This window comes from Triticum aestivum, chromosome 5D, assembly GCF_018294505.1.
Source record: "Triticum aestivum cultivar Chinese Spring chromosome 5D, IWGSC CS RefSeq v2.1, whole genome shotgun sequence".
Classification (NCBI taxonomy): Eukaryota; Viridiplantae; Streptophyta; class Magnoliopsida; order Poales; family Poaceae; genus Triticum; species Triticum aestivum.
Genome location: NC_057808.1, coordinates 43,150,905 through 43,165,208, shown reverse-complemented (window position 1 = coordinate 43,165,208; position 14,304 = coordinate 43,150,905). Strand labels below are relative to the sequence as shown.

The 14,304-nt window shown below is 44.4% G+C and overlaps 1 protein-coding gene across 1 annotated transcript; it reads left to right on the top strand.

The window, feature by feature from the left end:
* Positions 1 to 7,867: 7,867 nt before the first annotated feature.
* Positions 7,868 to 14,073, top strand: LOC123124226 (uncharacterized). The gene is made up of 4 exons (XM_044544888.1): positions 7,868 to 8,722; positions 12,862 to 13,078; position 13,118; positions 13,468 to 14,073. The coding sequence occupies exons 1-4, from the start codon at positions 7,891 to 7,893 to the stop codon at positions 13,885 to 13,887; spliced, it is 1,470 nt and encodes a 489-aa protein (XP_044400823.1). The 5' UTR covers positions 7,868 to 7,890; the 3' UTR covers positions 13,888 to 14,073.
* Positions 14,074 to 14,304: the final 231 nt, after the last annotated feature.

Below are 14,304 nucleotides of genomic sequence, written 5' to 3'. Positions count from 1 at the left end.
CGCCGGCGAGGTGGTGCGGCGGGGACCGGCCCCTGTTCCGACCCCGGTCGGGGGAACAGGGAAGGGGGCGAGGGGGAGAGGTGGGCTGGGCCGGGGATCGGCCCAGTTGGGCCAGGGGTGCTGTGGGGGGGGCCTTCTCCTTTTTTTTTCTTTTTCTTTGTCTGTTCTGTGTTCTTTTGCTTTTTCTTTTTATTTGTTTATTTTCTTTTCTGTTTTATTTCATTTAAAAGTATTTAGGTATTTTATAAAAATGTGTTTTCTCCACCATAATTACCAGTGTATTATTTGGCACCCACCGAACATTTTTGTTTAAATTTTTGAAAACTTTTATTTTCCACTTTAATTTTAATTGAAGTTTGAATTAGGAGTTTGAAAAGAAGTGTGATTCCAAATGTGATCATGCCCTGTTTAGCAACATGATTAGCTTAATCACAGAGAGTTACTGTAGCATGATCCTCAGGGTGTTACATGGGGACTACGCACACAACCAGGATTAAGAGAATTAAACCATATCTTAGCATCACCCTTTAATGAGAACGGAAATAATTTGAGGATATAATAGTAGCGAGTTTTCTCATCATTAGTGAACAGGGTGGCTATATCATTTAATTTAGTAAGATGTGCCACAACAGTTTCAGATTCATAGCCATAAAAAGGATCAGATTCAACCAAAGTAATTATATCAGGATCAACAGAGAATTCATAATCCTTATCAGTAATAAAGATAGGTGAAGTAGCATAAGGAGGATCATACTTCATTCTAGCATTCAGAGATTTTTGTTTCAGCTTAGCTAATAATTTCTTAAGATCACTTCTATCATTGCAAGCAAGAAAGTCTCTAACAGTTTCTTCATCCATAACATAACCCTCAGGCACAATAGACAATTCATATCTAGGGGGAGAGTCTTCATCATCACTTTCATCAATATTATCAGTTTCAATAATTTCATTCTCCCTAGCCCTAGCAAGTTGTTCATCAAGAAATTCACCAAGTGGCACAGTAGTATCAAGCATATAAGTAGTTTCACCATAAGTATCATGCACAGCAGAAGTGGCATTATTAATAACATGCGAGATATCAGAATTAATAGCAGAAGCAGGTTTAGGTCAAAACAGAAGGTGAATCAAGTGCAGAGCTAGATGTCAGTTCCTTACCTCCCCTCGTAGTTGAGGGATAAATTTTGGTTTTCTCGTCTTTCAAGTTCTTCATAGTGACCAGCAGATATAAATCCCAAGTGACTCAAAGAATAGAGCTATGCTCCCCGGCAACGGCGCCAGAAAATAGTCTTGATAACCCACAAGTATAGGGGATCGCAACAGTTTTCGAGGGTACAGTATTCAACCCAAATTTATTGATTTGACACAAGGGGAGCCAAAGAATATTCTCAAGTATTAGCAGTTGAGTTGCCAGTTCAACCACACCGGAATAACTTAATATCTGCAGCAAAGTATTTAGTAGCAAAGTAGTATGATAGTAGTGATAACGGTAGCAAAAGTAATATTTTTGGGTTTTGTAGTGATTGTAACAGTAGCAGCGGAAAAGTAAATAAGCGAAGAACAATATGTGAAAAACTCATAGGCATCGGATCGGTGATGGAGAATTATGCCGGATGCGATTATTCATGCAACAGTTATAACATAGGGTGACACAGAACTAGCTCCAATTCATCAATGTAATGTAGGCATGTATTCCGAATATAGTCATATGTGCTTATGGGAAAGAACTTGCATGGCATCTTTTGTCCTACCCTCCCGTGGCAGCGGGATCCAATTGGAAACTAAGGGATATTAAGGCCTCCTTTTAATAGAGTACCGGACAAAAGCATTAACACATAGTGAATACATGAACTCCTCAAACTACGGTCATCACCGGGAGTGGTCCCGATTATTGTCACTTCGGGGTTGCCGGATCATAACACATAGTAGGTGACTATTGACTTGCAAGATAGGATCAAGAACTCACATACATTCATGAAAGGGACAATTCCATTTCTCCCCTTAACTTGAGCCCACACCTGGCACTTACCCCTAAATTTCGAGTATGCTCAAAAATACCCCTGCGCCGTTAGGTGGTGTTATAGAAATACCCTTGAGCGCCGTTTCTGTTAGGTCAAAGGGGTTTGACCATGTGATTTGTCCAAAATGCCCCTGGATGGTACTAGTCCACATTTCGGTAAAGAAAAAAAAAACGAAGTCAAAGTTAGACTAATCAACGGAGACTGGTCAAATTTGGTTTTGGAGGCCCACATGTCATTCTCTCTTTAAGGTTTTTATAACTATTTTATAGTTAGTAAAGGGCCCATGAGTCAGTGGAACACTTAACTGGAGGGTTAGCCTAAATCGCTTTTTAGCGACAACGGCTAAACGCCGACGCCCGCGTGAAGGCACAACGGCGACGTACGGGAGGATGCCGGAGAGGTCTATGGGCTTCAGAGCGGTCCTGCGAGGCTACGTGCATGAAGACGAAGTGGACTGAGTTGGTCGGAGACCGTGCAGTGGCCGTGAGGATGGGAAATAGTGAGCTCGAGCGGCGGCGACGGGCGGCGCTCATGGGGAGAGGTTCTCGGCGATGCAGGGAAGCTCGAGGGCGCACCATGACATTCGAGATCGGGCAGCGACCGCAATCCACCGGAGTTGGGGAAGACGATGAGTGAGCCGTCGATTTCGGGTGCCTCGGTCTGATTCATCCTGCTAGAAAACAGATCGGGAAGTGAGCGATCTAATCGGCCGCAAACCACGCCTGCGAGCCTAAAGCTGGCCACCGCCGTCGGATGTTGGCCGCCGCCGGAGGTGAGCGAGAGAGAGAGAGACATAGAGAGGTAAGAGAGAATACAGTTTTTTTCTTTTTTTGGTGGGTGGGTCCACTTGTAAGTGACAAAGGGGGTGTGGGAGAGAGTTTTTTCTTCTTTTTTCTCGGGTAGGTCCCACCTGTAAGTGTTATATGTGTATAGGGGCAAAACTGGCCAGAAAATGTCCCGTAGCCAGTCAAACGCCTTTGACCACACGGAAATGGTACGAAAGGGTATTTCTATAAGAAGCTTTGACGGAAGAGGGGCATTTTTTAGCATACTCGAAATTTAGGGGTAAATGCCAGGTGTGGGTTCAAGTTAGGGGGAGAAATGGAATTGTCCCTTCATGAAAACATAATAGGTTCAGATCTGAAATCATGGCACTCGGGCCCTAGTTACAAGCATTAAGCATAGCAAAGTCATAGCAACATCAATCTCAGAACATAGTGGATACTAGGGATCAAACCCTACCAAAACTAACTCGATTACATGATAAATCCCATCCAACCCGTCACCGTCCAGCAAGCCTACGATGGAATTACCCACGCACGGCGGTGAGCATAATTGGTGATGGAGGAAGATTGATGATGATGATGATGGCGATGGATTCCCCTCTCCGGAGCCCCGATCGGACTCCAGATCAGCCCTCCCGAGAGAGATTAGGGCTTGGCGGCGGCTCCGTATCGTAAAACGCGATGAATCCTTCTCTCTAATTTTTTTCTCCCCGAACGTGAATATATAGAGTTGGAGTTGAGGTCGGTGGAGCACCAGGGGGCCCACGAGGCAGGGGGCGCGCCTCCCACCCTTGTGGACAGGGTGTGGCCCCCCTGGTCTTGATTCTTTCGCCAGTATTTTTTATTATTTCCAAAAATAATCTCCGTTGATTTTCAGGTCATTCCGAGAACTTTTGTTTCTGCACAAAAATAACACCATGGCAATTCTGCTGAAAACAGCGTCAGTCTGAGTTAGTTTCATTCAAATCATGCAAGTTAGAGTCCAAAACAAGGGCAAAAGTATTTAGAAAAGTAGATATAACGGAGACGTATCAAGCCGCCGGAGGATGGCGGCGGAGGAAGGCGCCTTGGCGGCTGGAGGAGACATCGCCTTTCTTTCTTCTCCTGAAAGAAAGCGATATGTGTTAGAATTAATTTGGCAAGCGCGTTTTCCCTGCGCCTCAGCGCCGGGCCACTGTATCTTTAACGTCAATTTGCATGGGTACACCTCTTTATACGGGTTTCTAAAAAAAACTCTTTATACATTGGCTCGTTGCGTCTTTTTTGTATATACTTTTTTCTTTTTCATTTTTTTTCATCTTTTTTCAGAACATGGGTATTCTTCAGGCTTTACGCATTGTGTGCATCATATATTGAAAAAATTATACATATATATATATATATATATACATCGGATATAAAAAATGTTCAATATTTATAGGTCAAACATTTTTATTATAGTTCATCATATAAAAGCGTAGCGTTTGATTAAAAATATGTTAATTGCATCATATATTAAAATTTTCATCGTATAAAAGCATATCGTATATGAAACAAATATTCATCACATCATTTAGTATATATATTGAACATTCTTTAATATACAATTATCTTATTTAAATAAAAGATGGACATTTTTAAAAAATACGACGACCTTTTTTCTTTCTTTTTATTGAACATTTTTTTAAATGGTTCATCGTATAAAAGCGTAGCGTATAATTAAAAAGATATTTGTTGCATCATATATTAAAAAGTTCATTGTATAACTGGTTCCTGAATCCATCCCTAATAGCACGTGATGACTCCTTTTCTAAGAATATATAGTTGATTCAACCTCAAGCGCTAGTGAATTATGAGATGGAGTTGTCGGTCACATGGTCGATAATGAGAAGTGGTATAGATCCAAGGAAGAAAATCTTCGCTATATATAATGGTTAGGATAGGGTAGGGCTGGAAATAAAACTCGAAATTCATGAGTTAAACGAGTAGCTTGTAACTCGTCTCGAATTGACTCAAACTCTATGGCTAACGAGTAAGAGTTGAGCTTTAATATGAGATTGTTTAAAAAAAAATTGAACGAGCACTCATTTTAGTCGTTAAGCTCGGTCCACATCAACTCATCACACCATCTCACTCCCAAGCACCTAGTCAAACTTCCCCAAAGCCCCATCCTCGATGTCCAATACCCTACTTCCTTAGCGAGTAGTGACGTCGACGCCTTCTATTCCTCTCATGGCCTCATCTCTCCGATGAATTAATGACAGGTGCCACATTTTTTTTTGAACGTGTAAATTGCAACTGTTTTGCGTACATCATACATGCTTAATATGTACATATTATATACTCAAGTAATCATTTTATATAATTATTAGCTTCAATGTTCATATGTATAACGAGTTTAAAAAGTCAAAGGAGCTGACTCTCCTGAGTGGCCGGCTATGGTTGCTTTATTTATAAAGCGGGAAGAAAGCTTATTTTGAGAGTTACACTGATTGGAGCAAGTTAAAAGGGTTAAATGGACTGATTTTTAATAGGATTGATCTAAACGGTTTTCCCCTCACGCCGTTATTGAGTTGGCCTGTTTCTTTTCTTCGTGGCTAGCAAACTAGAAGACGATAGCTCGCTCACTCGCTGTAGTTGTTCGTTGTTCTTATTCCTTCTTTTGTTGTCTATTGGTTGGACTCGTCTGGTTTTTACCTTTTCCCCTCTTTTTCTATGTTTTTTCTTTGCGGGTTTCACTTCTTTTGTCTAATGGGTATTTCCCTCGCGCCGTTATTGAGCCGGACTGTTTCTTCTCTTTGTGGCTAGCGAACTAGAAGACGCGACCTCGCTCGTTCACTGTAGTTGTTCGTTGTTCTTATTTTTTTTTCTTTTGTTGTCTACTGGTTGGATTGGTCCGGTTTTCAAATTTACCCCTCTCTTTCTATGTTTTTCTTTTCGGTTTTCACTTCATTTATATATTTGTATCGAGTTTTCACTGTTTTGCATCGGTATTTTTTCTTTGTTTCTTCATTAGTTTTCACTGGGTTTCTTTTTTTTTCTCAACACCTGTCTATTTTTATACATATTTTACATTTTCCCTATACATCAGAAATATTTTTAATATTTTTTAAAATACATAATTTTCTTAAGTATATGTCTCCACACCTACTTTTTTTTCACACACAATGTACAGTTTTTTTGTATAGATAAGGACAAAAGTGTTACACACGTTTAACATTTCAGAAATACATGATTAACTTTTTTATTTCAAATATATGTTTTGATATCTAATTTTTTATACACATTATGCATTTTCCTATACACTAGAAACATTATTTTTATACATATTTGAAATTTATTAAATATATGATTTGATGTCTAATTTTTTAGTATACACTGTTAATTTTTCCTGTACATATGGAACATTTTTTTTATAAATGATTGACGTTTTTCAAATTCATGGTTATTTTTTTCAAATATATGTTTCTGATGTCTATTTTTTTCAAACATACTACTATTGTATATATCATGAATATATTTTTATATATGTTTACCATTTTTCAAATACATGATTAACTTTTTTTTCAAATTTATGCTTTGATGTATACTTTTTCTAATACACGCTGCATATTTTTGTATACATCATGAATATTTTCTATAGATGTGTTGATTTTTTTAATATTTGATTAGCATATTCAAATATATCTTTTGATGTCTACTTTTCTCATACATGTTTTAGTTTTTTTATACATTTTAAATATTTTTCTATGCACATTTAACATTGTTTTGCACTGCTATAACATTTTCTAAATATGTAATAAGACTTTTAAAAAATAGAAAGCTTAAAAAAGAAACGCCAGAATAAACCAGGAGAAAAAAAAAAGACAAGAAACGAAAAAACGACAAGCAAAAACAATCCAGATAAAGAAAAATTCTGCACACTGATTTATATGGCATTAGGCGCATATAGACGCGCGTGTTGGGCCTGACTGGTCTAACGGGGCGCTGCAGGCGAGTGTCATGGGGATTGCTATAAGCGATATATGCACACGCCCATTCGACACGGGTATCAAGACGGTTGGGAAATTCCCCCATTCTCTCAGTCACTAGCATATGTACCTCGACTGCTTAGCATCCACACGAGCTGGTGTTAGCTCATTAGATTCACAATGATATTAACCGTGGCAACTTTGTCAATTTCTCCACCAAAAATATTATTACATATGATCGAAATAACATATGTGACGACTCGCTAGATGGCACGATATCTGCAACAGCCGATGTCATGCGTAAATACAGTACATTTTATTTTTCATCCCACGAGGAATGGTCGAGGGCGTCTACCTACCCCGATCATATTGCGCTCTTACTAGCATAGACCACAATTTGATGGTACATTAAGATTGCTTTCGCTCTTGATTTGATAGAAGAAGAATATACCGTAGAATCATATCAAAAGCTACAAGCTCTTGCCGTGACACATTTGCTACGCTATGCATCCTGCTTCACGTTGCTATATGCATCTCTGGAAATTTGAGAGCTTAACTTCAAACCACCACTGACAATCAATCAGGCTTACATGAGGGGCCGGCTTCAGGAAGAGGAAAGTCGATGCATTGGATCTGCGGTGGTGGGCCAGCCGAATCGTGGTGACCAAACCAACCACCCCGAGCCATCGCAACAGAAGAGTCGTCACCCATTCAAGACCGGGACCATGCAAAGCTCTCTTGCACGGGGAAGGCCAAGCCGAGAGGTTCTGGCTCACTACTGCTCGCAACGCCGTCCCATCTCTGGGGAGGTTCTGGCTCAGCCTCGCCGACGCTTGCAGTGCCGTTGCCGGCTTTGGTCTCGAGCTGCGATTGTATCTTTCGCAAAAATAAATAAATAAATAAAAATCAACTTTACAAATTTGAAATTCAATCGATGAATTGCTCCTGCAAAAAGGTGAGAGAACCCTTGACAGGCTGTGCTCGATGGACCTTGACCCGCTTTGACCACTTCTCTGGGCACAAGACGGTTACGTGAGTGACTCGTGACGTATGGGTACACGCCATCGCTTTAAACCCCACCCCCTCGGTATCCATCCCCATTCCCATTCAGATCCGCTCCTTCGCTCAGAGACAGCCATGGCTCTCCATCTTCACCGCCTCCCCCTCCTACTCCTCCTCCTCGTGCTGTCCACCGCCTCCGCCACCCACTCGCCGGAGACCGCCTCCGCGCGCACCCACCACCACCACCACCGCTCGCCGTTCGGCACCGCCACCGCCCACTTCCACCCCGTCCCTGCCGCCGCGCCCTCCATGCACCAAAACTACCTCCACGCCGACACCCAGTCCCTCCTCTCGGCCGTCGAAGTCGACCCCGTCCTCGCCGACGCGCAGGCCACGGACGCGGCGGAGGCCCGTCCCGCTCCGCTCCTGCCACCCCAAGCGGCCGCGGCCACTCCGGATCTCGCGGAGGCGACGCCGCAGCCGCAGGAGGAGGGGCCCGAGCCGACGACGCCCGCTGCAGCGACGATCAGCACGCTTCTCCCGCTCCCTGCCACGGTGGCGACGACCGCGAGCACGCCTCCGCATCCCGCCGTGTCCGACGCCGAGCAGGGGCTGCAGCAGCTCGCGAGGGTGCTCACCTCCCTCGGGTACAACGAGATGGCGTCGGAGGCGCCGCTCCTCGCCCGCGCGCCGCCGCTCGCGAGGTGGCCCGGGGCCATCACCGTCTTCGCCGCCCCCGACGCCTTCCTCCAGGCCTCCTGCCCCATGTGCTCGCGCCGCCACCTCCTCGAGCAGCACATCGCCATGGGCTACTACCCCTACTCCGACCTCGCCGCCGCCGCCACCATGAAGATCCCCTCCGCCTCCGTCGGCTTCTGCATCAAGGTCGCCACCCAGCGGGGCCCCTTCGGCATCCACTACGCCAGGATCTACGCCGACGGCGTCGAGGTGTCCCACCCCGAGCTCTACAACGACGGGAAAAAAATTGTATGAGACCGGGTCTCATAGACCAACTTGTGAGACCCTATCGGATGAGCGACATGTGGCATCGACAATCTCAGAGCACCCAAATCCCACTTCACGTCTGATCTCAATCCCAACAGCTGATTCCCGATTCCAGAACCCCACGTACGCACGTACATACTTCATCGCTCTAATAGGTACGTGGGACTAGGGTTTTCTTTATTTTCCTCGCGTCTATGGCGGCCACGCCCAAGGGCTTCGACGGCGGCGGGCAACCGGCACGACGCAGCAGCGACGACCTCTCTTCCATGACCTCGCCGAAGAAGCTCGTCGCCGGCGGCCTGTCAGACGGCTCGTCCATGGCGGATGCATGCCACGATGTTGGCCGGGCGGACAGCACGTTCATGGCGGCCGTGCGCCAAGGCGTCGTTGGGGACGGCCGGACTGACTCCTCGTAGAGACGCGTCTAACTGCTCCTTGCCGGTGCACTTGCTTGTCTCCATCGTCGCGGCGAGACGGACTGCTTGGGCTCGACCATGGCGGCCGTATGCCATTATTGCTTTCTGGCCGGACTCGACGGTCATGTTGCTGCACACTAAGACGCCGTGAGTGGTCGTAGCAACTCGTTTTGTCCACAGCAGCGCCGAGACGTATCAAGCTAGATTCCGTTACGTGCTTGTATATCACAAGTTCGTGCCCACCGATCGATCCCATGTACTGATTCCCATGAAAATTATATTGTTCATTGCCCAAACTCCATGATGATTTTGTGAAACAAATACATTTATTGCCATGATGATTTTTTCAATGAAGTACTACACAAATTTTGTTTACATCTTTATAAGGTACAATCCACACATGAAAAAGAAAAGGACACATGAGCTCATTTGGCACAATTGAAATGCATAGAATGGTTTTCGAAGCATGAGAAACAAATATATGTTCATCTCGGTGTGTTTTGTTGGCCTGATGGTCCAAAGAACAACCACTAAAATTAATATATTTGTTTACAGGTCCGTAAGAAAAACCCAGACAATAAAAATGAAAAGGACACATGAGCTCGTTGCCTCCTGTTCTTGTGGTTTATGTGATGACTAGAACAGATGTCACCACTGAAACCTGCTTGTACTTGTACCTTCGTTGAAATCCAATCGCCGAACAGTAGACAGTGTTGGGTTTTGTTCATCAGCTTGAAGCAACAAACTTGTAAATTCCCCTGGAATACGTGGTGGAGCATAGAAAGCAGAATAATCACCAAATGACATGGATGTCGCCAATGATGGAGCTATATTTTGAAAACAAGCATTCGGATTCGATGACCCCTGTTTCAGTAAGAGGAATGAAATAAATTATTTGACCATGTCAAAAATATGAACCGCATAGTTTAAAACATTATTCATATGCTTACGGGAAATTCTGAATGTCCAATCAGATTTGTTGTTAATTCCGTTGTATGATCGAATGACCCCTGTTATAAATAAATTAATGGGATAAATTATGTCGCCATGTCAAATATGAATCATATAGTATAAACTTTTACTGATATGCTTACCGGGAATATCGAAGGTCCAATTGGATGAGTTGTTAATTCCCTTGTACGTGACACTGACGAATGTCCTATACCTCTCCCTGCACATTGTGTTTTTTATGTGTTTGTATACAAAAATGCGAGATTACAGGGAAAAATAGAAACTATTCATACCTAGGAAAATAAATAATAAACATACCCGTCTCTGATCTAAGTTCCAATGACCCCTGTTTAAATAGAATGAATATAATAAATTATGTCACCATGTAAATATAAGAATTATATAGTATAAACATTTGATATACTTACGAAAAATTCTGAAGGTCCAACCGGATGTGTTGTTAATTCGGTTGTACGTGACACTGCGGAATGTTTTATACCTCCCCCTGCACATTATGTTATTTTTGTATAAGATGGGAAACTACTCAAACCTAGGGAAATAAACAGTAAACCTACCTTTCTTTGATGCAGCCTTACTTTTTCCTTTCTTTGATGTAGCCTTATCTTTTCCTTTCTTTGGTGCTTCCAGTGCATCTTTAGACCGTTTCTCCATTGGGCCTTTTTTCCGTTTAGGGGCTCGAAATGATACCCGTGCTTTATCAACATCTGCGGCAAATTCAGCATAACATCTTGTCTCCTCATTTTCATCCACACTTACTTTGCTTAGCAACTCACATACTTCAGAAGCCAACTTATCAATACCATTGTCTAGGTGTCGAAGAACCTCCTTTGAGGGTTTACACTTCAATGCAAGCGATAGCATCTTTCGAGAAATTTGGGCACACTGCAATTATGCATTATCATTGTCCCCTACTTTAGAATTGAAGATATCTTGTTTTGCGTACTTTGTCCATCTATTCATTATGTATTGGCTTGGCAATTTGACAATATTAAAAAAAAATGTAAACTTTATGAGCATGCTTGCACAAAATACCTACAAAATTAATAGCAAACCATTAGGTTAATCCTAGAATTTCATATTAGTTGACGGAGGAAGAATGTATACATACCCACACATCCATACAACTTGCAAGAACAAGATATCTCCAAAGTTGTTGGGTTAAAATCGACAATGGCTTCACCATCCTCCCGATAAAAGGATTTAACTTTGTACGTGTTGATTGTGCTTTCATTACACAACAGAGTGCATGACCAAGTAAACTGCCTCTGAAATTCCTCTTCAAAATAAGTATAGAGTGACCTCGTGTATGATGCAGCTGCCTCCTTCAACAAAGGATGTCTAGCTATGCAAAGCACTAGGTCTGTATGGCGCGATTGAAAATCTTCATATTTTTCTTCGCGTCGAAGACGTGCGACACACTTGTCATATTTTTCTAGCAACTCTGAAAGCGAGAGTTTTGTATGCCCTCTTCTTCAGAATCAAAACTCATTCCCTTCTTTGGCACAATCTGCTTTGAAGATGCATTCGGATTATCCTGTTACACACATGAAATACACCAACACCATCAGCATTGTAGTATAATTATTGTAAAATCAATCGATACATATTTTATATTAAAAGATAGGTTCATATCGTATTATTTACCTTAGTTACACAATTTTCTTCTCCTTTATCAACTCCCACAAACTCCAAGCCAGTATCATGGCTAAACATATTTCTCGGCGTCATAGACTCACGGATCGACTCGCCCATTGCACTGTTTGTCGATTTACAGAATTCCATATTTTCCTCCTGGCGTTCGAACAACATAATTCAACATTATTAATTTACATATTTTCAAGTTCAGTTCTACAACTAATGCTATATATAACAGTGGCTAGCATCGAATGTATGAACCAAGCTAGCACAGAACTATGCACATGTATATTCTGAATACTTATGTACCCATGCATCTCCCGGCCGGCCTGACTGAATGCATGACGGAGCTGCTGGACGCGCCTTGACGCGTCGCCGCGGTTGACGAGTTTGTCCGGCCGGCCAGAACGATGTCTTGACGCACACCCACCATCTGTTCTTCTTGGCTTCCGGGTTGCATAAGCTTCATAGTTCACGAGTTTCAGTGTAAGCAATCAGATAGTTGCCAAGCGCTGGACTAGTGCAATCACTCAGCCAGCTTGGCCGCATGGATCACTTACCGGGACAGGAAGTGTTATAGATGGATGTGGCGCCTTAGCTAACATTGGAACCACCGGCCGGGAGTTCGCCGCCGTGGAGGACTGCGGTATCACATAGCAGCTGGATGCATCTTGCTGCACGGCCGCCGTGAACGTGGTGTCCGCCGCCAACATCATGGCATGCATCTGCCATGAAAGAGCCGTCCGACAGGCCGCCGGCGACGAGCTTCTTCGGCGAGGTCATGGAAGAGAGGTCGTCGCTGCTGCGTCGTGCCGGTTGGCCGCCGCCGTCGAAGCCCTTGGGCGTGGCCGCCATAGACGCGAGGAAAATAAAGAAAACCCCAGTCCTACGTACCTATTAGAGCGATGAAGTATGTACGTACGTACGTGGGGTTCTGGAATCGGGAATCAGCTGTTGGGATTGAGATCAGACGTAAAATGGGATTAGGGTGCTCTGAGATTGTCGATGCCACATGTCACTCATCCGATAGGGTCTCACAAGTTGGTCTATGAGGCCCGGTCTCATACAATTTTTTCCCACAACGACGGCCGCTACGTGGTCCACGGCCTCCACGGCTTCCTGCGCCCGCTCACGCACTCCTGCTTCGACGGCCCGCACCACCACCACCTCACCGGCCGCTCCGCCGCAGCCTCCGCGGCCACCGCCACCTCCGTGGTGCGCATCATGATCCGCGACGCCATGGCGCGACTCCGCGACGGGGGCTACGGGTTCATGGCGCTGGCCATGCGCGTCAAGTCAAGGTTTTGGTTACCGAATGAGGCATTTTTACCGAGGGTGACTGATAAACGTGGTTACCACGGTTACCGGGAAATACCGAGAAATACCGAGAATATTTCGAACGAATTTTATAGTTGAATTTTGAATTTAAATAAATGAATGAACGAACATTCAAACCAAAGACCTGTCAAAACAGGAACTAGGTTGCTATGAACACGTCAGAATCAACTCTCCTTGCATTAATTAGATCCTAGACACTTTACTACAAATCGAGCGTTAAAATTCAAAATTTTCAAAAATAATGGTATTTTTTGCTCGGTATGTGGATTTACCGAGGGGCATGGAAATACGCGGTAACCATGGGAAATCTTGAAATTTCGACTGGTAACCAAAACCTTGCGTCAAGTTCGCCGAGCTCGAGAAGTTCGCCAACCTGACGCTCTACGCGCTCGACGACCCGGCCATCTTCGTCGGCGGAGGCCACGACTACGTCTCGGCGGTGCGCTTCCACATCGTCCCCAACCACCGCCTCACGCGCGCCGACCTCCACCGCCTCCGCCCCGGCACGGTCCTCCCCACGCTGGCCGGCGAGGGCCAGAGCCTCGTCGTCACCCACTACGCCAACGATGACGTCCGCATCAACTACATACCCATAAAGGAGCCCGACGTGGTGGTCAACTCGCGCATCGCCGTCCACGGCGTCTACGTGCCGTTCCCCCGCCTCCACCTCGCCGACCTCGCCGCCGACCAGACGAACGGCACCTGCGGCGTCGGGGGGCCCTTCGGCGACTGCGCCTCCTCAGCGATCACCTCTCCCGGCGAGTGAAGCGTGAGTCGTCCCGATCGTTTTGCTCTGTTATGTTTCTAGCCATGGAGGATTTACTGCTACTAGTGCGTAGTGGTTCGGATGAGAGATTGAGCACTCGTTTAGTTCAATAGAGTTTCAGATGAGAGATTGGGCAGTCGTGGTGATGAGTACCGTGTTCTACTTCTGATCACATTTTGGCACCGAATGGTTGTAGCCTAGCTTATCCAGTACGACTTGAATGATTTTTGGTGCGAATTTGATTCATCTTCTCGTTGCTCTGTTACCACTGTTTGCTTGTGCTAATTTTGTTCCTGCATGCATCAGTTACTGTTTAGATGGCTCAATTCACTTCCAATTTTTACTCTGAATCATCCTATCCATGCATACAAGGAATGTTGTTCAGTTGTTAGGATTCTATTTGAAAGCGTTTGTGTT

Excerpts from the sequence above, each read along its gene's own strand:
- LOC123124226 (XM_044544888.1), top strand. The coding sequence starts at position 7,891 with ATGGCTCTCCATCTTCACCGCCTCCCCCTCCTACTCCTCCTCCTCGTG. Across the intron at positions 8,723-12,861 it reads GGTGTCCCACCCCGAGCTCT|ACAACGACGGCCGCTACGTG; the intron begins ACAACGACGGGA and ends CAATTTTTTCCC.